The 26,053-nt window shown below is 45.1% G+C and overlaps 1 protein-coding gene across 1 annotated transcript in view; it reads right to left on the bottom strand.

Annotated features, from left to right (window-relative positions):
- Positions 1–26,053, bottom strand: part of B4GALT1 (beta-1,4-galactosyltransferase 1) — a 65,468-nt gene that overhangs the window by 26,931 nt on the left and 12,484 nt on the right. Inside the window, exon 2 of the mRNA XM_017856515.1 lies at positions 3,461–3,696. Coding sequence (XP_017712004.1) covers positions 3,461–3,696 — 236 coding nt within the window. The remainder of the gene's footprint in view (positions 1–3,460; positions 3,697–26,053) is intronic.

The following is a 26,053-nucleotide window of genomic DNA, read 5'->3' as shown; positions in this document are numbered from 1 at the left end:
CCACCTCGCCCGGCTAGATTTTTGTATTTTTTTAGTAGAGACGGGGTTTCACCGTGTTAGCCAGGATGGTCTCGATCTCCTGACCTCGTGATCCGCCCGTCTCGGCCTCCCAAAGTGCTGGGATTACAGGCTTGAGCCACCGCGCCCGGCCCACCATTTTATTATTTATTAGGTAATATTCTTTACTGGAAAGGTAGGGCAAAGTTTAAGCATTTCTCGACTTAGTTATCTGGACTCTGACCATATTTTCCCAAAATGATCAATTACGGTGAGATTGGAGCAGATGATAAGAGAGTAGCTGGGGAAGTGGGAGAAAAAGAAGAAAAGATTCTTCCCTAAGGTAGAAAGTTAACTCTTGGAAGAGAAGGAAAGGATGAAGAGAAGAAAAATGTATGAGGAAAAGAAAAGAAAAAAAAAAGATGATACTGACAAGATAAGAAAAAAGGAGGTATATATGTTTGAAAAACCAAAACTAAAATATTCCTGATGCTAAGTTGTGAAGTGGAAAGAGGAGGGAGGATGGGCAGTTCCTAGTGTTCCAGGGAAAGCAGAGAGGCAGTTGGGAGGAGACGCTAACTTAGGCCCGCTTTCCCCAAAGTGTGACTCACAAAACACCCATCACTTGAGACAGTTCTTGGAAAAGTTTTCTAGTGAGGCAAGCTCAGGAAACACTTCTGGGGTTACAGTGTACACCGGGGTACTGAAGGCTCCGCAGGAATGAGACCTGCTTTACATGGTTCAACCCAGCAATCCTCAAGCGTATTTGGCTCCATTTGGGGAAGCATGCTTTTGGAGGAGCACTCTCTTAGGTGGTGTCCAGTGTTAGCCAGCACAGCTGTGCCACCGGTCTGAGCTGGCTTGGTTAGTTGTTCCGTCTACTTGGATTGAGGAGGGCAGGAGCATGTAGCTGGTAGAGGACATTCAGAAATCTACTGTGTTGAGCCTGGGGAGTATGTAAATTGTATCACAGGAATTTAAGCTGGTGGCCAGATTTTACTGGTCCAATATTTGTTTTGACTTCAAAATAGGGAAGTCTCACATTCACCTAAACTGCAACATATCTAGATGTAGCATCCCACCCTCCAGTCTTCATTGAAAACAGCTACCTCAGTTCAAAAATTCAGCATAATCACTCTCTTTTACCCTCTTTACCCAAGTATGTATTTTATTTATATTTCTCTCTCTCTCTCTCTATATATATATATTTTGAAACAGAGTCTCACTCTGTTGCCCAGGCTGGAGTGCAGTGGCATGATCTCGGTTCACTGCAACCTCCGCCTCCTGGGTTCAAGAGATTCTCCTGCCTCAGCCTCCCGAGTAGCTGGGATTACAGCCGCCCACCACTATGTCCAGCTAATTTTTGTATTTTCAGTAGAGAAGGGGTTTCGCCATATTGGCCAGGCTGGTCTCAAACTCCTGACTTCAAGTGATCCACCGGCCTTGGCCTCCCAAAGTGCTGGGATTAGAGGCATGAGCCACTGCACCTAGGCCCAAACATATATTTTAACCTACCTATATGGCACCCAGACCACAGCTGTCTGCCTTCTACTCAGGCAGATTTGTGGGATGCTGTCAGATGCCCTGCTGGATAAGATGACAGCACTGTATCCACAATACATCTCTCATCTACTGGCATAGCAACTGTTAAGAGAGAGAAACGAGATGCAGCTGGCACAGCTTGTTACTAGTCATCCCTGCTGTCTCCTGGTGATGGTGGCTGCCTCTTCCAGGTGCTCACTGCCACTGCTTTAATAACAGGCTCCTGAATCTTGCCATCACTGGTATGTGCTCACTGACATCAGACAAATGTTTCTCGATCACAGCTTTTCTTAAATGAATACTTGTTGGGTTAAAGTGACCTGCACTTTGCAAGACATTACCTATTCTCTCTTGCATTCTCCAATATTCTTCCAAGGTGACCCATAACTGCGTGGCTGACTTGCTTGCAGGTTTCATAGGCCCCCGGTCTGTACTTCACTTGGTCAAATAATTCAAACAGCCTCAAGGGGTTTGCCCACCACCTGCTGTCCTGCTTCAGTTTCCTTCTGCTCTCTCCTGCCTCACAGGCTTAGCTCTGACACCTGGCCTCAGAGCTTCTGGTGCTTTCCTACCTCAGCGGGCATCTCGATTTCCAGGAACATGCAAGGCTCCTTTCTGCCTTGAGGTCCCTGCTCACTGGCAACAGCTGAGAAGCCCATCTCCCTGCAGACTTTAGAACCTAGTTTATATCCTGGTCCTTCCAAGCCATTGCTCTCTCTCCTTCCTCTGAGCTTCCAAAGCATTTGGCAGCAACCATCCAATCACAGGCTATTTGGGTCTGTTAACAAATCATTCCCTGGGAGGGTCCCACTTGCCAGAAGCAGGTTGGAGGCTTCGGGACAGGGCAGGACCGAGACCTTACACTTCTTCAGAATCTCCCTGCAGTGAGTGATGCAGCACAATGCCACAGCAGTCCTCAAGGGTTTCCCCTGGGGTCCCAGGGAACGTGCACAGAGTCCCTTGACTTTGATGGAAGCTGTAAACTGCCAACAATCTTCCTGCCTAAAGCAGAGTTTATCTCAAAATGAAATGGACATTGGGCCTTGTAGAAATGGGCGTACTCAGACTCTTCAAATGAATTTCAATGAAATTGGGTGCCTAGATAAGTTAGATGTGTCATTGCACCTAGGAGGTTACAGTCTAAAGACATGAATTTAAGTGTTAGGGATAATCTTGTAATATCAAAGTTATACTCTTGGGAAAATAATGCTCCTCAAATACACTGAAAAATTTACTTCAATAAAGATGCCTCTTAGATCAATCTGATTCTCCATGCCTTGGTGATGAAAGCTGACCTATCCTTAGCATTACTTTCCCAAGCAGGGCTAAAGTCCAACACATATGGATCAGATGAGCAGTGAGAAACTTTTTCTCAGACTCGGCCCAGTCCACATGACTCTCAGATGGCCCACGAATCAGATTTCTCCAGATATTTCACCAGGGGCTGGCATGCAGGCATGCAACCTGAACCAAGGGCACTGTCTCCAGGTGCCCCAGGACACACAGTCTGACTGACTGGATAAACTTCAGAGTTACCTAAAAGTCTGACATCTAAATGATGGTTTTATTTTTAAAAGGAAAATACACAGCTACACAAACCCAGGGAATAATCAGTGTTTACTTTGGAATAATTAGGGTTGTCTTTTTTCCCAATTTTGCTGGAAGGCTACTTCAGAAAACAAAAACAGAACAATGAAAACACTCCAGCATTTCCCATGGCTAACAGAGTTGACAGCAATAGGCAAGCACACTGTTTGGTGTTTAGCTCATCTGCACTGGTGGTGGTTGGGGGGCTGACTCCTCGCTGTAAGTGCCAGGTGTCTGTGAAATCACTCCCCTTCCCCTGCCCTCATTACACACACATCTGATACGCAGCTGCACACACACACACCCTCTCTCATTCCACCTTCCCAGGCCTCACCTGGTTGATAACATAGATGCCGTAGTCCAGCTGCTGGCGCTGCAGGATGGGGTGCAAGTAATACAGCCAGTACTTGAGGTGCTCCTGCCGGTTGCGGAATGGAATGATGATGGCCACCTTGTGAAGAGAGACGCAGTCCCTGGGGGTGTAGCGGCCACCCATCTTCACATTTGGGTTCTGTTTCGCCACAAGCTCCAGGTCCACAGGCATGTTAAACTCAATCAGCATGGGGCCCACTAGAGAGGTGGAGGGAGGGAGAAGTTAGCAGGCCACAGGACTCGCCACTGCTCCACAGGCTGCATCAGACGGCCAGGCTGCAGCTGCAGAGGAAAAGTCTCCTCCTGGGAGGCAACGTGGCCACGGAGAGGGCCCTCTTGCCAGCATCAGGCACCACATCCAGTACTAGGTGACCAACCATCCCCAGAAACCCCCTTCAGTGTGGGGCAAACCTAGATGGTTGGTCACTCCGTGAAGCACTCGCCTGCCCAGCACCCTCCCCGCTCCGACTCCACTGTAAAATGGAAGTAATTTCTACCCAGACTTCCTGATAGGCTGTTGTAGAAATCAGTGATCATGGATGAGAAGGCAGTTTCTCAAAACCCCTGAGATTGAGACTTAGCTCTGCCACCTCCCAGCTGCGTGGCCTTGGACAAATGACTGACATCATCTCTCTGATTCTAGCCTAAGAATGGGGAAGGATGTGTGTGTGTGTGTGTGCACACACATGTGCACACATGTACGTTGGAGACGTCAGTGTGGAGGGAGTTAGCTTCAAAGTGGAAGGTAGCAGGAGTGGCATGAGTGACCATGTCTCAGGAAGGGACTCGATAGAAGGTGAACCAAGCTCTGGGAGGGATGGAGGCAAACAGACCCCAGAGGAGACTGAGGGAAAATAAAAGAAATAGCTGGAAAGAACACAGAAGAATGCTTAGTAACAGAGGGGATAAAGCACAAAGAGGAAGAAGAAGTAACAAAGAGGGAGGGATAACTCCCAAGTTTCTGGCCTAGAAGAACATGGATGCAGATGAGGGAAGTTAGTATGAGAGTGCTTGCCTCAGAAGAAAATTGGATGAGGTGCAGATTGTGGATTGTGAGGTAACGGCAGGTGGGAAGAGGGACGAGGAAAAGGTCACATACAAGGTAAGTGGTACGCACGGTACAGTCCAGGCAACACAGGGAACCAAAGCTTTGCTGAGAGTCAAGAGCCAACACTTGAACCCGGGCTCCCCATACTCTCTGCAGACCAGACCTCCTCAAAATGAGTTCCAGAAAACATTAGACCCAGCAAGATGCTTAATGGAAAAACACGTCCCGTGGTCAAGTAAGAATGGGAACGCTGCATATTAAATCCTGCTTCTGCTAAGTCACGACACACACCAAAGGCTCTGAGAAGTTGTGTAGTCAAAAAAAACCCCTCTGTTATATTTAACCCACCATTTCCCAAACTTATTTGGCTACAGAATCATTTTTCCAGGGAACACACGTTGGGAACTGTTACTCTAGTGTGACCGGCTTCACCTGTGAAGCAAATGAGCCACAAGAACAAAGGAAGGAACCCAGAGAACAGGTAGGAATACCAACTAGAAGCACAGATCAAAACCTGAAACCCGCCCAGGGCCAGTGAGCAGGCCTCAGCCTGCCCTGTTTATCAATAATGTGTGGCTCTCCGAGCACCCCCTACTCCCAGAATCACTCACCCTTCTGAATTGAACAGGCTGAGAAAAAAAGCTGTGGGCCTGGTTCCTCTCACCAGATAGCTGTCTCTTCCATCCCCTTCCCCAGTACACAACTCACACCTTCCCTCCCTCCATAGCTGACCCAGGTCCACCATCACAGGACCTGTTCCCATTAGTCCGTTTTCTTCTGAGAAACAGCCCTGACCATGTTACTTTCCCACTAAAACCTCCAATGGCTCTAAGGCTGTGTGACCCTGCACAAGGGAAGGCCAAGGGCCACAGCTGAGCAATAGGCCCTTCAATCTCAGCTCTGTCTGTCTCCCTCCCCATCCCTTAAGCCATGCCTATCCACACTTTTCTCTTTGCCAGAAATGCTCTTCCCACTCTCCTCTAACCAGCGAACTTTTGCATTGAGAGGCCTCAACCAAGCTTGGTCCTTTTACTCTCTGTGCTATCACAGAGCTCAGGCAGCAGACCCTCTGGGGCAGGGAAGAAGATCCTCAGGGCTCCCTCTATGAAGCCCTGCTCCCTCTCTGGCCATGCACCTCCCTCCTGGAGGGACAGGGTCCTTGAAGTTCAGTCCCTTGTAAGACTGCCTGCTGAGCCAGCTCCCACCTCCCAGGGTGCCCTGAAGTGAGCAGGCACTGTGCTCTTCAGAGAAGACCAGGACTCAGCCAGCGGTCACCCTGGACAAGTTTTTCCCAAACCTATCACCAGACTTGCTTGAGGAAGTTAGTACAAATACAGAACCTCGGGCCCTTCCCTTAGAGAGTCTGTGGATTTTGGGAAAGACCTAAATGGCTATCTAACAAGGAGTCCAGATGATTCTCACTGGGCAAGCTGGGTAGTAGGGCTCTGATGGGCCATGTGATGGGCATCTCTGATGTCAAACCTTAGAGCTTTTGGGCAAAGAGGGTCCCACCATTCACACCCTTCTCCACAAGGTCTGCCAGGCCTGGACTGCCCAACACGCAACCCTGGGCAAAGCCCCCTGGGGGGCCCTGCTGCACAGTGAACTTGTGAAAAACATGAAGAAAAGATCTGTCACAGGGCTCTTTTCACTTCAGAGGGCCCCTAAAACATCTGCAGCCCCCACCCCACCTTTGGTTCTGAGGATGCTGCTAAACATAACCCCATTTTGGGGAACCCAAGAAGCACCTGGGCTGTCACCCTGCCGACTTGCTCGTATCTTCTGAAACCCACCCAGGAAACAGGAATTCACACGTGGCCTGGCTCGCTTCCGCAGGACAGACACCTGCAGGCTGGAAAGTGTCCTGGTGTTGCCCCATCATGTGTTTCAGAAAGGTGGTCCTGAAGTCAAGAGCCCCGGACAGGAGAAGAGATGCCTGGGCCCTGGCCCAGCTCCACCAGTGACTTTCCAGATGATCTTTGGTATCCTGAGAGTGGAGAGTACAGCCACTCTCAGGGTACTGGTTTCCTCATTTGTAAACTGCAGGGATTGGACTGGATGATCTCTAAGGTCTCAGAACGCCCTGACGTGCCCGGCGACACTTGGTAAACCAGGAGGAGTGCAGGGATCCAAAGTGAGATCTTTAGACAAATCCTTGCTCTCACCTTCCCTGCCCTCAGCATGAATGTCCAAGCAGACAGGAGACGTAAGTGTCCCGCATAGGAGAGGTAGAAAGAAGCCTTGATCACCAAGCGCCACATTTACCTATGCCTCCTCTTACCTCAATTCCCAGGCTTTCTCAGCCTCTTTCTTGGATGTCCATCTTTGCCCCCTTCTCTTCTCACTCTCCCTACACCCAGGTATTTGGTTTAAGCACATGACAGTTCCCAAACCTCTGTTTCCATCTCATGTCTCTCTCCTGACCTCACAGCCAATAGAACATGGCTAGCCATATGCCATGGGCACCTTAAACTCAACCTGCCCCAAATGGACTCTCATGCAACCCCATCACCATCGCCACCTACAGCCAGACCTGCTTCTCCTCAGGATTCCCTCAGCAACTGACACCACCAACGCCCCAGGGCAGAAGCTGCTACCTGGGTGGTGCATCTTCTATTCCTCCTCCTCTCTCCCCAACTCCAACACACACACTAACACTCTCTCACCCTCACATACACACACACGCCCACTCACTCCCACGCCGGGGGGTGTCCACAGCATGCTGACAAATCCACAGAAGCTGATCGAGTACTAAGCCAGAGAGTCTTTCCTCTGAAATGTCAGTTAAATGCAAACTTGCCCTGTGATATGTGTCAAGACCACTTTCAATTTGTTTCAGTTGATACTTTCTGGGTACCTACTGTGTGCCAGTCCAAGAAGGACTGGGTTGAGGTAGGGAGGGAGGATGGACAAGACAAATCCTGCCTTCCAGGAGCTCCCTGCTGAGTGTGTGGCAGAACCTAAATGAAAATTACCCTGGTTTAAGGATGGTCAAGGAGCTTACTCCTCCAATGGCTCTGTGCAGAGCTTTATCACTGAACAGCCTCTTCTCGCTCTCCTGCTCCCTTCTGAACTTGCTGTGCCTCTTGCACAACCCCCATCGTGCTTCCAACACATTGAGACACCTTGACTCCCAATTCTGCCCTTCTTGCCCAATCTGGCAATTTTTTCTCCACCTTCTCTCTCTCTGAAGCCTCCACAACTCTAAAGACCTTGCAGCTTACACCTCTGAGACAACAGACAGCAGCCCCAGACCTGGAACTGAATGACTAATTGGGTCGAGTGCCAGCCAGGAGGCCTTCTGAGTGCCCTGCACACCTCCTGCCACACTGCAGGGGCCATGCTCTGCTACACACCTGGCTCTGTCCCAGTGAGAAACTCCAGAGAACTCAGACTCCAGGAGGGCAATGACTACCTCTGTTCAGAATCATGCAGACCTGCGACCAGGTTTCAGAGCCACTGCCTGGGGTCACAAGGAGAGGCTCTGGGAGGAGGCAGAGGGCTGAGGACTTCATGACAGTCCTCAGGACGAGCCAAGGCGCCCTTGCTGTGTGGCGCATGGCGTGTGCTACCACAGGCTCTCGGCCCCGCTGGGCTGGCTTGTGTGTTTTCTTGGCTCTGGAAGCTGGGAGGCAGGGTTACGTAAGCAGATGAGCAGATGTAAGCTGTCCTCGGCTCCCCCAGCTCAAGCCCCGCCACGTGGGCCTCTCGGCTGGGAGTCCAGGTCATGGCCTTGCATGTAAGTCGCTCAATAACTTCAATGTGTGAGCTCAACTCAGACCAATTCCACTGCTCCCCTGCCTGGCACAGCAAACCCAAACACAAATATGCCCCTCCATCAAAGGCCCTGCTAATCTAAGCCAACACCAGCACGGACTCCTGACTGGTTTTCATGCTGGCTGAAGCATTAGTTCAATCCTTTAGCCTCGGCAAAACAGGCTGAAACATCTAGTCACTGCTTGTCAACTGATTGGACAGTGGGTGGAAAGAAGCGTTGGCCTGATGCTTTATTGTGACAATGTTTCACTAGCCCAGGAATGAAATCATAAAAGTAAAGACCATGTAGGTGTTTTTTCATTAAACTAAAGGTAATCAATGTATAGGAATGCCCTTTCTTCCAAGATTAAGTGCTTCTTACTCTTTGAATATTAAAATGTCCTTTCTCTTATGAAATCATCATGGTAGATTTTCATACTGGACTGATTCTTAAAATTTAATTTAAAAAAAATCCTTCCTTGGCAGCCATGGGTCAGGACTCTAAGTTTCTTTTGAAAATTTCCTGGACAGGAAATTCAAGTATTCAGGAAACATTTGGGAACACGTGGAACTAGGCAGTGCCTAGAACTCTGTGGTTCTGAGAGCTGGGATGTTGGAATTTCCTCCTAGGTCTCAGACCTGACAGTACACTGCACAGTCCCTCTTCACAAGCCAGCTCCCCCACCAGTGCTGCTCCACAGGCTCATGTGGGTGGGCCGCTTCTCTCTGTACCAATCTTCCAAAGGCCAGGTGCGCGCCGCAAGCTGAGTCAGGCATTACCACCAAATTCCCCAGCTTGAGAAAAGATTTGCTTGCAGCATTCTCGTGAAATCACGGTGCCCCTTGAGGCCCCTTGGGCTAGAAATGAGAAGCACCATTTACTGTACGTGGCCCACCCGTCATTCTGGGAAGAGTGCAAGCTCTCTAAGTCTCCAAGGGCTTCAATATCACCAAATCTAACAGCTGCCTGGCCTTAGCTCAAACATCACCTCCCCTAGGAAGCCTTCCCAGACCACTCAAGGTTGGTTCTTAAGCACTTCACCCACATCCCCTAAGCATTCACAGCACCACATTCATTCATATTCAAACATGTACCCAGTTAGTATGTATCACATGCCAGGTGGTACAGGGCATGAGGGGCCAGGGGTGGGGGAGCGGGCAGGCAGCCGGGTGAGCAAGTACAGAAGAGGTCTTTGAGGCTGGGTGTGGTGGCTCATGTTTGTAATCCCAGCACTTTAGGAGGCCGAGACAGGTAGGTCACCTTGAGGTCAGGGGATGGAGATCAGCCTGGCCAACATGGTGAAATCCCATCTCTACTAAACCCCACCTCTTCTAAAAATACAAAAATTAACCGGGTGTGGTGTAGCTGTAATCTCAGCTACTTGGGAGGCTGAGGCAGGAGAATCTCTTGAACCTGGGAGGTGACGGCTGCAGTGAGCCGAAATCACACCATTGCACTCCAGCCTGGGCGACAGAGCAAGACTCTGTCTCAACAACAACAAAAAAAGGTCTTTGCCCCCAGCAGTCAAGGAGACCAGCAAAGCCAACAGTACTGGGTGAGTGTGACAGGTAACAAACAACAAGCTAAAACTAGCACAGAAGAAGGGGAATCAACCAGGGGTCAGGGAAGAGAGTCAAGGAAAGCTTTGCAAAGAAGCAGCCTCCATCAGGGCCCCTCAGTCCTCTTGGGAGGATTCATCACAGAGTTGTGTCCACTTGGCTGCCATGCACATGGGAGTACACCAACAAATCCTAGTTGTGTGGGTGACGCGCAGCTATCCTCTCCGCTTCTCTGCCACCAGCACAAGTAACAAAGGTTTCCATAAACCTACAAGAAAACTTAACAGAAGAGCAGGGGATGGAGAGTCACCAGAAGGGACTCTTGATTCTCATGTGAAGCATTTCTCACTGAGTTTCAAAATCTAACTCATGAAGGTTTCGAAGGTGCAGGAAATGATTTCTTTTTTTTTTTTTCTTCTTTTTGAGACGGAGTCTCGCTCTGTCGCCAGGCTAGAATGCGGTGGCGCAATCTCGGCTCACTGCAACCTCTGCCTTCCGGGTTCAAGTGATTCTCCTGCCACAGCCTCCCGAGTAGCTGGGACTACAGGCATGCATCACCACGCCCAGTTAATTTTTGTATTTTTAGTAGAGACGGGGTTTCACCATGTTGGCCAGGATGGTCTCAATCTCTTGACCTCATGATCTGCCTGCCTTGGCCTCCCACAGTGCTGGGATTACAGGCACGAGCCACCGTGCTCGGCTGATTTGTTTCTTAAATCAGATGTTTGTGATATTTTTCTTTATACCTTTGGTTATATCTTTAAACTTGAACAATAAATATTTTAAAATATGACCCACAGAAGGGAAAGGTGACCCTCTCCCTAGTCCCATTCCTAATAAGGAAGTATCTTCCAAAATAAGGATGTCAAAACATACAACTCAGTGACTAGAAAACAGAATTAGTCTATTCTTAATGCTGACATGATATCTCTTGGGTACACCACACACAAACACAAGTTCAACACCCCCAGCACCCACTGTTCTTTCCACCAACTCACCATCCAAGCCACTATTAGGTCCCAGGGAAAGAAACACTGTTTCTTTTTTTTTTTTAAGAGACAGTGTCTCGCTCTGTCACCCAGACCAGAGTGTAACGGCATGATTATCGAACTCACGGGCTCAAGCAATCCTCTCACCTCAGCCTCCCGTGGGACTACAGCACGTGCCACCACACCCAGCTAAGTGAGAAACGCTTTTTCAACAGGAAACAGAACACATCTGTGGTCTCAGTACCCTGCATTTGGGAACAGAGAGAAAAACAAAGAATTTGCTGCAAAAAATTAGTCCAGGTGCGGTGGCTCACACCTGTAATCCCAGCATTTTGGGAGGCTGAGGTGGGCGGATCACCTGAGGTCAGGAGTTCGAGACCAGCCTGGCCAATATGGTGAAACCAAGTCTCCATTAAAAATACAAAAGTTAGCCGGGCGTGGTGGCACTCGCCTGTAATCCCAGCTAGCTGGGAGGCTAAGGCAGGAGAATTGCTGGAACCTGGGAGGTGGAGGCTGTAGAGAGCTGAGATCATACCTTTGCACTCCAGCCTGGACTCCGTCTCAAAAAGGAAAAAATAATAAAAAATAAAAAAATTAAAGGAGACTGCCAGCCAAGGTCCACACAGCAGACCGTAGGTGGCCAAGTGGGAAGCTGGACCAACTGGGCACAGTGGGGCCAGCTGCTCATCCATTCATCTGTGCTCAGGAACAGTCCTGCCACATGCCTGAACTGCGACACTTGGTAGTTCTTCTAAAACATGACTTAAAAGTGACCTCGTCAGCAATGAACCACTGACTGACCTCAGTGGAACTGCCATTTCTCATGCCTTGCTCTCTCCCTCATTAAAGCCCCACTCAACCTTCAAAGGCCAAGCACTCAAGCTTGCTTTCAAATGCTGGTAGGTTCCCGTCTATTGCAGGGGCTTTCACACTGTGGAGTGCAGGAAGAATCATCTGCGAAAGTACGTGAATTTGCAGATTCTTGGGTCCTACTCACCAGATTGATTTGATAAGCCTGGGGGCAGGGGCCCAGGAATCTGCATTTTAAGAAGCACTCTAGGTAACTGTAATTTTGATGCAATTCCCTGGACTACATTTTGAGAAACACTGATTTACAGGTTCACTTATTAACTACCACTTCCTTCCCACCCCCATGAAGCTATTTAAGAATGAGGTCAAGAAAAACAACTTACACTCAGGAACTACTGTGTATTTTCCTCTCTGACAATGTGTAACATGTTTTGCTTTCAGCTTTTGCAAACGGTCAAATACAGTAACTATGTTGGGACCCATGGTATGAATATCTTTTTTTTTTGAAACTGGGTCTTGCTCAGTAACCCAGGCTGGATTGCAGTGGTACCAGCTCACTGCAGCCTCAAACTGCTGGGCCCAAGCAATCTCCTGGGCTGTAGTCTTGGCCTCCTGAGTAGCTGGATCATAGGCACAAGCCATACAGCTCAACTAATTTTTAAATTTTTTGTAGAGATAAGGTCTCACTTGAGATGTTGCCAGGCAAGTGTCAAGCTCCTGGTCTCAAGAGATTTTCCTGTCTTGGCCTCCCAAAGTGTTGGGATTACAGGCATGAGCCACCGTGCCTGGCTAAATATCTATCTTTTCACTCTTCCTGTTAATTTGCTAAGTTCCATTTTCTCTTTATTTATTTATTTTTGAGGAGGAGTCTCACTCTGTCACCCAGGCTGGAGCGCAGTGGTGTGATCTCGGCTCACTGCAACCTCCGCTTCCCATGTTTCAAGTGATTCTCGTGCCTCAGCCTCCCAAGTAGGTGAGACTATAGGCACATGCCACCACACCTGGCTAATTTTTTATATTTTTACCAGAGCCGGGGTTTCACCATGTTGGCCAGGATGGTCTCGATCTCCTGACCTCATGATCCACCCACCTTAGCCTCCCAAAGTGCTGGGATTACAGGCGTGAGCCACCTTGCCCAGCCCATTTTCTCTTTTTCTGATTTTAAATTTATATTGGTCCTTTTTATGGTATGTGTTCTTATAAGCCACCTCAAAAACTTTGGGAAAGAGGTATAGCAACAATTTTTTGAAGTTCAAACCAAATGTCATCCCCTCTTCAAAGCTTTCCCCAGTCCCCTCTTGGGACCAATCAGTCCCCATTCCATATGCCTGCAAAATCCTTCACAAACCTTGGCTGCTGCCCTGAAGTAATGAGGTACCCGTTGACCTGCCTGCTTCCTCCCGTAGACATCTTGAGGGCAGGGGTTGTATCCCATTCCTTTCTATGCTGGGACAGTTCCTGGCAGCAAGAGCAGTAATCGTGTGTTGAGCCACACTGCACCTGTTCAACTAAGAGATGAGAAGCTGAGCTCACAGAGCTGGGAGCCATCTTGCCTTTGATGTTTTAGAATCTAAGATTTTAGTCCTAAATTACAGTTAAGATCAAGGTGGGGCAAAAACACTCTCATTTCTGCCAGACGAGATCTTCACAGCAAGCCTAGGTGGCCAAGAGGGAAGCTGGACCAACTGGGCAAAGTGGTGCCAGTTGCTCATCCATTCATCTGTGCTCAGAAACAGTCTGCCACATGGGGCCTTTTGTTTCCAGGTTTAGCACCTGATTCATGAGCTACAGCCACCACCCCCGAACCCTTCCAGCACCCCATCAATTTTAAAATAAGTTTTCTCCAGGCTCTAGGCCTAGAATCTGACACTTTGTGGCAATGGATGGCCTAACCTTCTAATAAAAATGTTGCATTTTTTTGGCTAAGCCTCACATAGCCACAGCAAATAGGTTCTTCACCAAATGTCACTATTTCCTTGAGAGAATAACCCTAAAGCTCAAAGTCTTACATGGGTCACAAAATCACCAGAAAAACCTCAGGTGGTCACTCAGCCCAGGATGCTGTCACCAAGGGTATCAAGGCCTAAATCTAAGGAAACAGCACCATGATCAGATTCTGCCACCTCGAAGGGCCAGGATCCACCTTGAACCAGACCCTAGAGAATCCTGGCAGCCCAAGCCAAAGGAGCCTTGGGAATTATGTGTTGGCCCCACGGTTACACAGGAAAGAAACTGAAGGCCAGACAGGAAGACAGACTTCCTCAAGAACACTCTTGGATTGGCAAAAAAAGCTGTCCTAACTTCCCCTTGAATAATCTTCCAGGGTTCTGATATTCCTGGATGCTCCCACACAGTGGACAGCAAATCACAGCACATGTGACTTTACTGTCCCTGCACTGTACCCATGGGGATTCTGTCTCAGCATCTTTCCCAATTTAGGGGCCCGGGAGGCCTCCAACTGATGAAGGTGACATAAAAGTGAATCTTATTTGACATCACTGATCTAAACCATTCCCAAGCATTACTTCTATACCATATGTGGTCACAGATCCCCAAGTCTGTGGGGCATTAGAAGCAAAGAGAGGGCATGGGAAAACCTCTGGGAGACCTCAGAACAGGCAGCATGACAGTTCCACTTCTGTCCAGTGGGGAAGCCACAGATTGCAAAGCCTTGGGATCAAGAAAGAGTGACTGGGGGTCACAAGCTTTTAAAGTCCAGTAAACAGGCTCCTAAGTGTTTGGTCTCCGGTGGAAAAAGTCCCGAGAGGAATTTCTGCTTTCTTTGGTCCTCACCCAAAGGCAGATTCCTCCTTCTCACTACTTTCGCTGGAATTTCTGGAAACTGTGGAAACTGTGCCTGCCCACAGATATCACTACCAGGAAAAGGTTCTGAGGCCTACTTGCCTGCAAACCCCATACTAGCCCCAGGAAGAGCTTGCTGTGTATCTGTCCTTTTAGAACTACAGCACTTCCAGAAGGGATAATTTCAGCTTCTCAGAAAGGATTAGAATAGTATAGTACAGGCATCTGGCATTTTATTTTAAGACTTTCACCTCCAGGCTGGGGCAGCCACCTGCCTCCTCTGGGCTCTCCTCTCCACCTGGAGCCAGTCACTGACAAGTAGCCCAGGGGCTGCCACTGGAGAACTCCAGAGTCACACTTACCACTACTCCCTCCGGGGTCCCACACCTCACTGCCAAGTCAGGATGCTGGTGAGGATGCTTTGCTTTGCACCTCCTTAGGCCATTTGTTAGAAGAGATTTAGACATTTGACACACAGTCTACAGGAACTAAATGCCATTTTTTCTTTTTTGAGACAGAGTCTCGCTCTGTAGCTCAGACTGGAATGCAGTAGTGCAATCTCAGCTCACTGCAACCTCCACCTCCTGGGTTCAAGCGATTCTCTTGCCTCAGCCTTCTGAGTAGCTGGGAACATAGGTGCATGCCACCACATCCAGCTAATTTTTGTATTTTTCGTAAAGATGGGGTGTCACCATGTTGGCCAGGCTGGTCTTGAACTCCTGACCTCAGGTGATCCACCCGCCTCAGCCTCCCAAAGTGCTGGGATTACAGGCGAGAGCCCCTGCATCTGGCCCCCAAATGCAATTTTCAAGGGAAGGCAACACAGTAGGAAGGAATCACAGGCTAGGTTTCGAATCACTCCTCCACCGCTAAAAAGCTACAGGCAAGTTTTATAACCTCTCTAAACTTCGTTGGTGACAGCATAGTTCCTAACACACAATAGGCCTACGACATACATTTGCTGAATAAATATAAGAATATTTGCATGCAGACCTCATACTCTAAGAGGAAGACAAGTCATTCTTCCCCGCCCCCCCCCAAGATGGAGTCTGTCACCCAGTCTGGAGTGCAATGGTGCCATCCCAGCTCACTGCAACCTCCCCTTCAGGTTCAAGCGATTCTCCCACCTCAGCCTCCCAAGTAGCTGGGATTACAGGCACCCTCCATCATGCCCAGCTAATTTTTGTATTTTCATAAAGACGGGGTTTTACCATGTTGGCCAGGCTGGTCTTGAACTCCTGACCTCAGATGATCTGCCCACCTTGGCCTCCCAAAATGCTGCAATTACAGGCGTGAGCCCCCATGCCCGGCCAAGTCATTCTTAACAGAGAGAATTCAGTAGAGGATAAGGTGTCATAAAAAGAGACTGTTTGCTGAGGAGGGTCAGCAGAGTTCAACTATACCAGCATACCTAACATATGGAAGAACAAGGGGCATTAACATAGTTACGGAAAAAGAAGAGTGCTGGTGAGAGATTGCACAAAACAATGGGGAAAATAGTTTTATGTTCCAACAAAATACAGCATGAGCAAAGTGAACATATATATAATAGATGCAGGAGGCTGAGGTGGAAAGATTGCTTGAGGCCAGGAGTTCAAGATTGACCTAAGCAACATATTAAGACTCCCATCTCTAAAAAATAAAATAAAATTAGCCAAGTCTGGTGGTGCACACCTGTAGTCCCAACTACTCAGGAGGCTGAGGTGGAGGATCACTTAAGCCCAGGATTGTGAGGCCACAATGACTCATGATCACACCACGGCACTCCAGTCTGGGTGACAGAGCAAAACCCCAACTCTTTAGAAAACTTGTAAATAAGTAAATAACAGATTCAAAAGATATCTGCAATGTCTGAGACCAGGAAGGGATTAATATCCAGGATGTATAAGGAATTCCTGCATATCTTCAAGAAAAATATAAGAACTCCAGTGAAAAACAGGCAAAGGATTATAATGAATAAGCAATTTACCTAAGCGGAATCCCAAAGACCATCAAGCATACGAAGAAATGCTCCAGTTCATTAGTAATCTGAGAAAAGCAAGTTAAAACAAAGAGTTGTCCTAGCACATCTATTAGTTTGGCAAAAAATAGGAAGCTGGTTAATGCTGATTATTCACGGAGACACAGAGCCTGTCATGCTCTGCTGGTGGAAATGTAAACTGGGGCAGCCATTCTGGAGCTGCATCTGGCACCCCGAATCAACATAAACATGCTCACAGGTTGCCCACAAAGGAAATGTCTAAGGATGTTCCTCACAGCAATATTTGTGAAAGTAATGCTGGAGGCAGTCCAGGAGTCCCTCATTACAGAAGGGAAAAAGAAACACTGGGATGGATGACAATCATGAGATATTATTCAGCAGTTAGAATCAACATGCTGGACATATACACGGCAACGTGGATGGACCTTAAAAACAAAGGTGCACACTTGGTACCCAGTTCTTGTTTTCTAATTATGATTCTCTAATAAAAGGAACTAGAGCTCATTGGAGAAGTGACTGACTCTAGGACTGAGTTGGGGAAAGAACAAGAGGACCGTGGAACTTCTTGCTGTGCCTGAAAGTAAAAAAAAAAAAAAAAAAAATGCTCAAAGAATAATAGTACATGTCAAAAGAAAACAGGAACCAGGAACCTCTACAGAGGAATCCCACGGACCGTCCCCCTGAAGGGGACATTATTGGCTAAATCTGGGATAGTCTGAACATCAGAATATATAATGATAGTAAAGGATGATGATTTAATGAAGAATCCATAGGTCTGCATTAATATATGAATTAATAAATAGGGGAGAAGGGTAAGCTCTTCCTTACAGAAGAATGCCAATTAACAAACATAGAAGGAATAATGGAATCAGAAAACCATCAACTACCATAATAACTGATTCAGGCAAGAACCATTTGTAGATGCTAAAATACAGTGGATATCAAGAAAACAATGAAAGGTAAGAAAAAAAATTTTTTTTTAAGTGGATGAAAGTTTGAGGAATAACAGGATATTTACATAATCTCAAAGTATATGCCCATGAGACACTTTTTAAAGTTTTTTATTTATTTATTTACTTTTTTTTTGGGGGGGGGGACAGAGTCTCACTCTGTCACCCAGGCTAGAGTGCAGTGGCACGATCTCAGCTCACTGCAATCTCCACCTCCCAGGCTCAAGCAAATCTTGTGCCTTAGCCTCCAGAGTAGTGCACCACCATGCCAGGCTGATTTTTTGTATTTATTATAGAGATGGCGTTTCACCATGTTATATTGGCCAGGATGGTTTCGAACTTCTGACCTCAAGCAATTCACCCACCTCAGCCTCCTAAAGTGCTGGGATTACAGACATGAGCCACTAGGCCAGGCCAGATAGTTTTAATTTAAAATGGTAAAATAGTAACTATAACGGAGTAATGGCAAATGCCACTATAATGAAATGCTCAATGTTCACACTGCCAATAAGGAACAAACTGACAGTGTGTGTCTCTAGATCTCGTGACAGTGAGAAGAACTCAGCATCATTTCAGTGGTGTTCCTGTCAAAAGTGAATAACCTGAATCTCATCATGAGGAAACATTAGACAGATCTAAATTGAGAGATCTTCTACAAAATAACTGGCCTGTACTCTTCAACAATATCACTGTCATGAAATCCAAAGGACTTGGGAATTATTCCAGATTACAAGACACTAAGAGACATGACAACTGAATACAACACATGGTTTTCTTCTACCATAAAGGTTATTATTGGGGCACCTGACAAAGTCTTCCTAAGGCCTGTAGATGACATAGTAGAAATGTTTCAATGTTGATTTCCTGATTGTTTATTACACTACGTTTATATATATATTTTAAATTATCTTGTTAGGAAATATATACTGAATATTTAAGGGTAAAAGGATATATATATATGAGAGATCTATATGAATCTATATCTATCTAAAATCATATTAATATCTACCTATCTACACAGAGAGAGAGAGAGAAAGAGAGAGAGAGAAGGAAAAACTAAATATAGCAAAATGTTAACATTTAGGGACTCCAGAGGATATCTAGGAACTCTTTGTATTAGTCTAACAACTTTTCTGTAAGTCTGAAGTTACGCCAAACTTTTAAAATAAAAAAAAAAACAAAACAGAACGGAATGAAAATATACAATCAAAATGAGCTACAAAATGCCATTTACATGTGTTTTAAAAATGTATATATACTGTGTGACTCCATTTATGTGACATCTTCAAAAAGACAAAACAATAGTAATGAAGATTAGATCAGTGGTTGCCTGGGATTAAGGCTGGGAGGAGAATGTGACTACATGAGGGATTTTTTTGGGGTGATGGAACTGTTCTGTATCCTGATTGTGGTGGTGGATACACAAAAGTATATATGTGTTAAAATTTACAGACTATATGCCAAAAAGTCAATTTTATTGTAGCTTAATCTAAAAAAAAAAAAATTTTTAAGAAGACATCTATATATAAAGCAGTGGCTTCCATTTTGGCAAGAGGAAAAACAGATACACAAACTATAAATACATTAGAATAGTTGCCTATGATATACCTGGGAAATAGAAGTGGGAATAAGGACAAAATAAAACAAATACATAAGGCAAGAGAGTCCATGAGTAGACCCCAATGATGATTACTGGCCATGAAAGGAAGCTTGATGGCTGGATGGAAAGGAAGAAAGAAGGAAATAACTAAGGGAGAGATGGCAGTTGGAGCTGGATATGTCCTTCCAGGGCTGTACAAAGGAGGGTGGAACCCAACCCCTGGTCCAGACCAAGGTCCCTAAAGCAGGTATACAGTATTGTGGGGATGAATTCATCAGCCAGACAGCCTGACCTATCTAATGTTAAATTCACTTCCCTGCTCTGACTGCTGACTCACCAGCTGTTAGCTTATCCTGTGGCTTCCCTTGTAGTGCTGCCTTCAGCCAGAGAATTCTAAGCTACTCAACAACAGTTCTAATCTTCCCAGTAAAGCAGCAATTTTGCATTCCAGCATGTAAGTAAGTCTCCTGGGAGTTTTATTACTGAGTCAGCTGCCCCTCTAATCAGTTTTGGAGCCCCGGCAAATTTTCCGGAGCTGCAGTGCTGATTAGGAGCACATCCTTCTCTCTCCAGCTAGAACCAGACCTTGGTCTGTAGAGGGCCCACTGCCCCTATGGGCCATCTGGGCACTCAGCCAGCCATGTACTCCTAGCAATACCTCTCTGATGTCAGGACTACTTTAAATGTAGCCAGCTCTAATTTCCTTCTCTAAGGGGTGGGGATAATTATGCCTTCCTTTCAGATGTAAGTGAGATAATACATATACATACTTATTGCAGTGCTTGGCACTAATAGATGTTCAATAAATGTTACTTTCCCTTTTCCCCTGACTCCTCAGAACTTCAAAGCTTACAAATTACTACAGCCGCATCAGCACACATGGCTAAATTTTCACATTTCTACTCTTAGCCACTAGAATCAGTGACAGATTTGGGACCTTAAGGTATTACAAAAAGCTTCTTGCAGCATGAGAGTTGGAGTATTACAAAAAGCTTCTTGCAGCATGAGAGTTGGAGTATTACAAAAAGCTTCTTGCAGCATGAGAGTTGAACAGAAATTCTGTTCACCTTTTGCTGTCGAAGCCAAGTTGGTGGCTTTTAAAGAACCAACTTAGAAGAAAACTTAGGAGAAAAATTTTATTTTGGGATGGTGAAGACCTGCTTAAGTATGAAAGCAACCTGAAGTCATAAAGGAAAACATAGATTTAAACATACAAAAATTCAAAACTTCTGGCTGAGCGTGATGGCTCACACCTGTAACCCCAGCACTTTGGGAGGATCATTTGAAGTCAGGAGTTTAAGACCAGCTTGACCTACATAGTGAAACCCGTCTCTACTAAAATACAAAATTAGCCGGGCGTGGTGGCGGGTGCCTGTAATCACAGCTTCTCAGGAGGCTGAGGCAGGACAATCACTCAAACCCAGGAGGCAGAGGTTGCAGTGAGCCGAGATTTCACCACTGCACTCCAGCCTGGGTGACAGAGCAAGACTCCCTCTCCAAAAAATAAAATAAAATAAAATAAAAACAAAACTTCTATATAGCTAAAGATACCAGAAATAAAGAAGAGTGACAGACCATATTTACAAATGAGATGTAATAAACAAGTATAATCCACAATATAAAAAGCTCCTGCAAACATATTTTAAAACTAATAGAAAATGGGTTAAAAGAAAAGGGTAAAAAAAAAAGGGGGGACAAAAAAAAGGTTAAAAAAAAGAAAAAAAAAGTCAGCTGGGCACAGTGGCTCACACCTGTAATCCCAACACTTTGGGAGGCTGAGGCAGGTGAATCACTTGAGGCCAGTTTGAAACCAGCCTGGCCAACATGGCGAAACCCCATCTCTACTAAAAATACAAATATTAGCCAGGTGGTGGCACACACCTGTAGTCCCAGCTACTTGGGAGGCTGAGGTGTTAGAATCGCTTGAATCTGGGAGGCAGCTGTTGCAGTGAGCCAAGATCAGACGACTGCACTCTAGCCTGGGCGACAGAGTAAGACTCCGTTTCATAAAAAAGAAAATTTATTCACATAAGAAATACAAATGGCCAAGCCAGGCATGGTGGCTCACGCCTGTAGTCCTAGCTACTCAGGAGGCTGAGGTGAGAAGATCATTTGAGTCCAGGAGTTTGAGTCCAGCCTGGGCAACATGGCAAAGACTCCCATCTTGAAAGAAAGAAGGAAAAAAGACAGCCAGCCAATAAACACATGAAAACTTGCTTAACTTCATCAGTAATCAGAGAAACACATTGAAACAAGATACCATGTCTGAATATGATACTGGAAAATATATAAAGGTTAGTAACATCCAGGGCTGGTATGAATGTGAGGAATAAGCACTCTTATACACTGTTAATGAGAAAAGCTAGAGGGCAAACTGACAGTATCTATCAAAATGTTTAAAGTGCATGATCTTTAAATCTCAAATCAATAACCTAACCTTCTACCTTAAGACACCAGAAAAGCAAACTTAACCAAAAGCAAGCAGAATGATAGAATTAATAAAGATTAGAGAAGTTAATGAAGCAGAAAATTAGAACAAAGAGAACAAATAATGAACTCAAAGTTAGTCCTTTGAAAAGATCGATAAAATGACAAGCTTTTGGCTAGACTAAGAAAAAAAGAAAATAATCAGTAATGAAAAGGGACTATCCCTATACCAACTTTAACAGAAATAAAAGGATCATAAGGAATCACTATGATATGTATGCCAACAAATTAGATGACTTAGATGAAGCAGACAAACTCCTTTGGAAGACACAAACTATCAAAACTGACTTAAGAAAAAATAGAAGGTCTTAATAGACCTGTAACAAGAAACTGAATTAGGAATCAAAAGTTTCCCATAAAGAAAAGAGCAGGCCCAGATGGCTTTACTGGTGAACTCTACCAGATATTTAAAGAAGAATTAATAAAACCCACCACAAACTCTCTTAAAATACAAAAGAGGAAGGAACACTTCCCTACTCATTTTTTGAGGCAGTATTATTACCCTGATACCAAAACCAGACAAAGATCTCATAAGGAAAGAAAACTAACAGACCTTTTCTGACAGTGATAAACAACTATGAGAGAACAAAGGGAAGGGGAGGGAAGGGGAGGGGAGGGGAAGGAAAAGAGAGAGAGATAGGAAGGCAGGCAGGCAGGCAGGCACTACAGACCACTATCTGTTACGAATAGAAATCAACAAAATACTAGCAAACTCAATCCAGCAATAAATAAGAAGAATTACACACCATGACCAAGTGGGATTTATTCCAGGTATGCAAGATTAATATCTGAAAAATCAATGTATAATATACCATATCAAAAGAATAAATGACACAAAACACACAATCATCTCAACAGACACAGAAAAGTATTTGACAAAACCCATTATCTTTTCATGATAAAAATAACTTAACCAAACCAGGAATAGAATGGAACTTCCTCAACCCAATAAAGGGCATCTAGGAAAAACCCACTGCTAACATCATTCTTAATAGTCAAAGACTGGATATTTTCCCCCTAAGAAGACAAGTATGTTGTCTCTCAGCGTATCTATTTAACATTGTACTAGAGGTTCTAACGGGGCATGTAGGAAGAAAAAGAGCTGCTGTGAGAGTTCATGAAAACAATGCATCTGAAGTATTTTTCCCATGGTTGGCATGTAATAAGTGCTGAACAAGCATTATCTTTTGTAGGGTGATGTAGCTGGTTGTTGATGGAGCCTAGAACCCTGCATCTACAGTGACTCCCACCGATTTACTTTTTCACACTGACCAACTTATCTATTCATCTTGACTTNTTAGAATCGCTTGAATCTGGGAGGCAGCTGTTGCAGTGAGCCAAGATCAGACGACTGCACTCTAGCCTGGGCGACAGAGTAAGACTCCGTTTCATAAAAAAGAAAATTTATTCACATAAGAAATACAAATGGCCAAGCCAGGCATGGTGGCTCACGCCTGTAGTCCTAGCTACTCAGGAGGCTGAGGTGAGAAGATCATTTGAGTCCAGGAGTTTGAGTCCAGCCTGGGCAACATGGCAAAGACTCCCATCTTGAAAGAAAGAAGGAAAAAAGACAGCCAGCCAATAAACACATGAAAACTTGCTTAACTTCATCAGTAATCAGAGAAACACATTGAAACAAGATACCATGTCTGAATATGATACTGGAAAATATATAAAGGTTAGTAACATCCAGGGCTGGTATGAATGTGAGGAATAAGCACTCTTATACACTGTTAATGAGAAAAAGCTAGAGGGCAAACTGACAGTATCTATCAAAATGTTTAAAGTGCATGATCTTTAAATCTCAAATCAATAACCTAACCTTCTACCTTAAGACACCAGAAAAAGCAAACTTAACCAAAAGCAAGCAGAATGATAGAATTAATAAAGATTAGAGAAGTTAATGAAGCAGAAAAATTAGAACAAAGAGAACAAATAATGAACTCAAAGTTAGTCCTTTGAAAAGATCGATAAAAATGACAAGCTTTTGGCTAGACTAAGAAAAAAAGAAAATAATCAGTAATGAAAAAGGGACTATCCCTATACCAACTTTAACAGAAATAAAAAGGATCATAAGGAATCACTATGATATGTATGCCAACAAATTAGATGACTTAGATGAAGCAGACAAACTCCTTTGGAAGACACAAACTATCAAAACTGACTTAAGAAAAAATAGAAGGTCTTAATAGACCTGTAACAAGAAACTGAATTAGGAATCAAAAAGTTTCCCATAAAGAAAAGAGCAGGCCCAGATGGCTTTACTGGTGAACTCTACCAGATATTTAAAGAAGAATTAATAAAAACCCACCACAAACTCTCTTAAAATACAAAAGAGGAAGGAACACTTCCCTACTCATTTTTTGAGGCAGTATTATTACCCTGATACCAAAACCAGACAAAGATCTCATAAGGAAAGAAAACTAACAGACCTTTTCTGACAGTGATAAACAACTATGAGAGAACAAAGGGAAGGGGAGGGAAGGGGAGGGGAGGGGAAGGAAAAGAGAGAGAGATAGGAAGGCAGGCAGGCAGGCAGGCACTACAGACCACTATCTGTTACGAATAGAAATCAACAAAATACTAGCAAACTCAATCCAGCAATAAATAAGAAGAATTACACACCATGACCAAGTGGGATTTATTCCAGGTATGCAAGATTAATATCTGAAAATCAATGTATAATATACCATATCAAAAGAATAAATGACACAAAACACACAATCATCTCAACAGACACAGAAAAGTATTTGACAAAACCCATTATCTTTTCATGATAAAATAACTTAACCAAACCAGGAATAGAATGGAACTTCCTCAACCCAATAAAGGGCATCTAGGAAAACCCACTGCTAACATCATTCTTAATAGTCAAAGACTGGATATTTTCCCCTAAGAAGACAAGTATGTTGTCTCTCAGCGTATCTATTTAACATTGTACTAGAGGTTCTAACGGGGCATGTAGGAAGAAAAGAGCTGCTGTGAGAGTTCATGAAAACAATGCATCTGAAGTATTTTCCCATGGTTGGCATGTAATAAGTGCTGAACAAGCATTATCTTTTGTAGGGTGATGTAGCTGGTTGTTGATGGAGCCTAGAACCCTGCATCTACAGTGACTCCCACCGATTTACTTTTTCACACTGACCAACTTATCTATTCATCTTGACTTTTGATTTCCTGTTTAGAGATTAGAATTGTTGGAAGGTCTAAACCAAGTGTATCCAACCCACGGCCCATGGGCCACATGTGGCCAGGATCGCTTTGAATGCAGCTCAACACAAACTCGTGAACTCTCTTAAAATACTGAGAATTTTTTTAAAGCTCATTGGCTATCATTAGTGTATTTTACATGTGGTCCAAGAGAATTCTTCTTCCAATGTGGCCTAGGGAAGCCAAAAGATTGGACACCCCTGGGTCTTAAGTTTAGGTGGTGTGGATTTCTCCAGCAAGACAAATCCTGGCTCTTAGGGCCCACTGACAGCCACCCCAGCATTACATAGCTGACCCTAATGGAGGCAGCACTCAATGGTCCTACCACAAAGCCATTTAGCGATGCTGAGCAGGAGTACATGGCTACGTCAGAACTCCAGGCAGGAAGAGACTCCGGAGAGCATCCAAGTCAATCCTTCATCTCATTTTATACATGGGCAAACTGAGGCACAGAGAGAAGACATGATTTCTCTCGGATTATTCAGTAGGTTGGAAAGAGAGGTGAACTTTAGGGTCTGGCATCCTGGATTCCAATACCAGCCCGGAGGGAGAATAAAGCAGGTTATCTACAGGCTTGTGCTTTAGTTTTTCTACCAACACACCAGGCACACAAGACTGAGCCCGCCTACATCCATCATTTTGTTTTAATGACATATTTTCTCACCCAAGACTCAATCAAAAATTTAATGCTCCCTCTTCAGCTCCTCTTCCTAATCATTCAGCTGTCTGTAGTTTATGATGGCCTCTTGCCCAGGATACTGATGAACAACGTCCACCTGAAGGGAAGAATGTGAGGAGCCATAAAATCCCAGCGTAACTGACACAGGGAAACACACACTCCAAGTTTCCAGTGCTGTGGATTCAACAAGATAGCCGCCTTCTCCTTGTGGCCTGGGGTACTTGTTTTGGGCTATACTCTGTCCCTAAGTTGTGGACACAGCCTCACGCCTCTCCTTCTTCTTTGACTCTGCCCCAAGGCAGATGAAAAACCTGCATTTGGACAAATTTTACTATGTGGCCTAAGGGTGCTGACTGTATGCCTTTTGTGCCCAACAGGATGAGTTAGCACTGATCAAAAGACATTCAGAGTACTGATATTACCATATAACTAATCTCATTCACTCCTCTTACCAACTCCTTGAGGTAAGAAATTATCTCCCTCATTTTAAGTAGTAAGAAAATCTTGCCCTATAGGTCTCTAGGAACAATATACTACTAGCAGCTCTGACCTAATTTAGTGGGCCCAGAGTGCCATATTAAGTCACAACTGACTGCTGCAGAATGCAGTCAAAGGAGAAGATGTATGACATAGCTATAAGGTGAAGGGGGTGGCTGTCACAAGTTGAATATGCCCCATCTGCT

The sequence above is a fragment of the Rhinopithecus bieti genome, unplaced genomic scaffold (genome assembly GCF_001698545.2).
Source record: "Rhinopithecus bieti isolate Rb0 unplaced genomic scaffold, ASM169854v2 scaffold_44986, whole genome shotgun sequence".
In the NCBI taxonomy this organism is placed as follows: Eukaryota; Metazoa; Chordata; class Mammalia; order Primates; family Cercopithecidae; genus Rhinopithecus; species Rhinopithecus bieti.
This window is presented reverse-complemented; position numbering and strand designations above follow the sequence as displayed.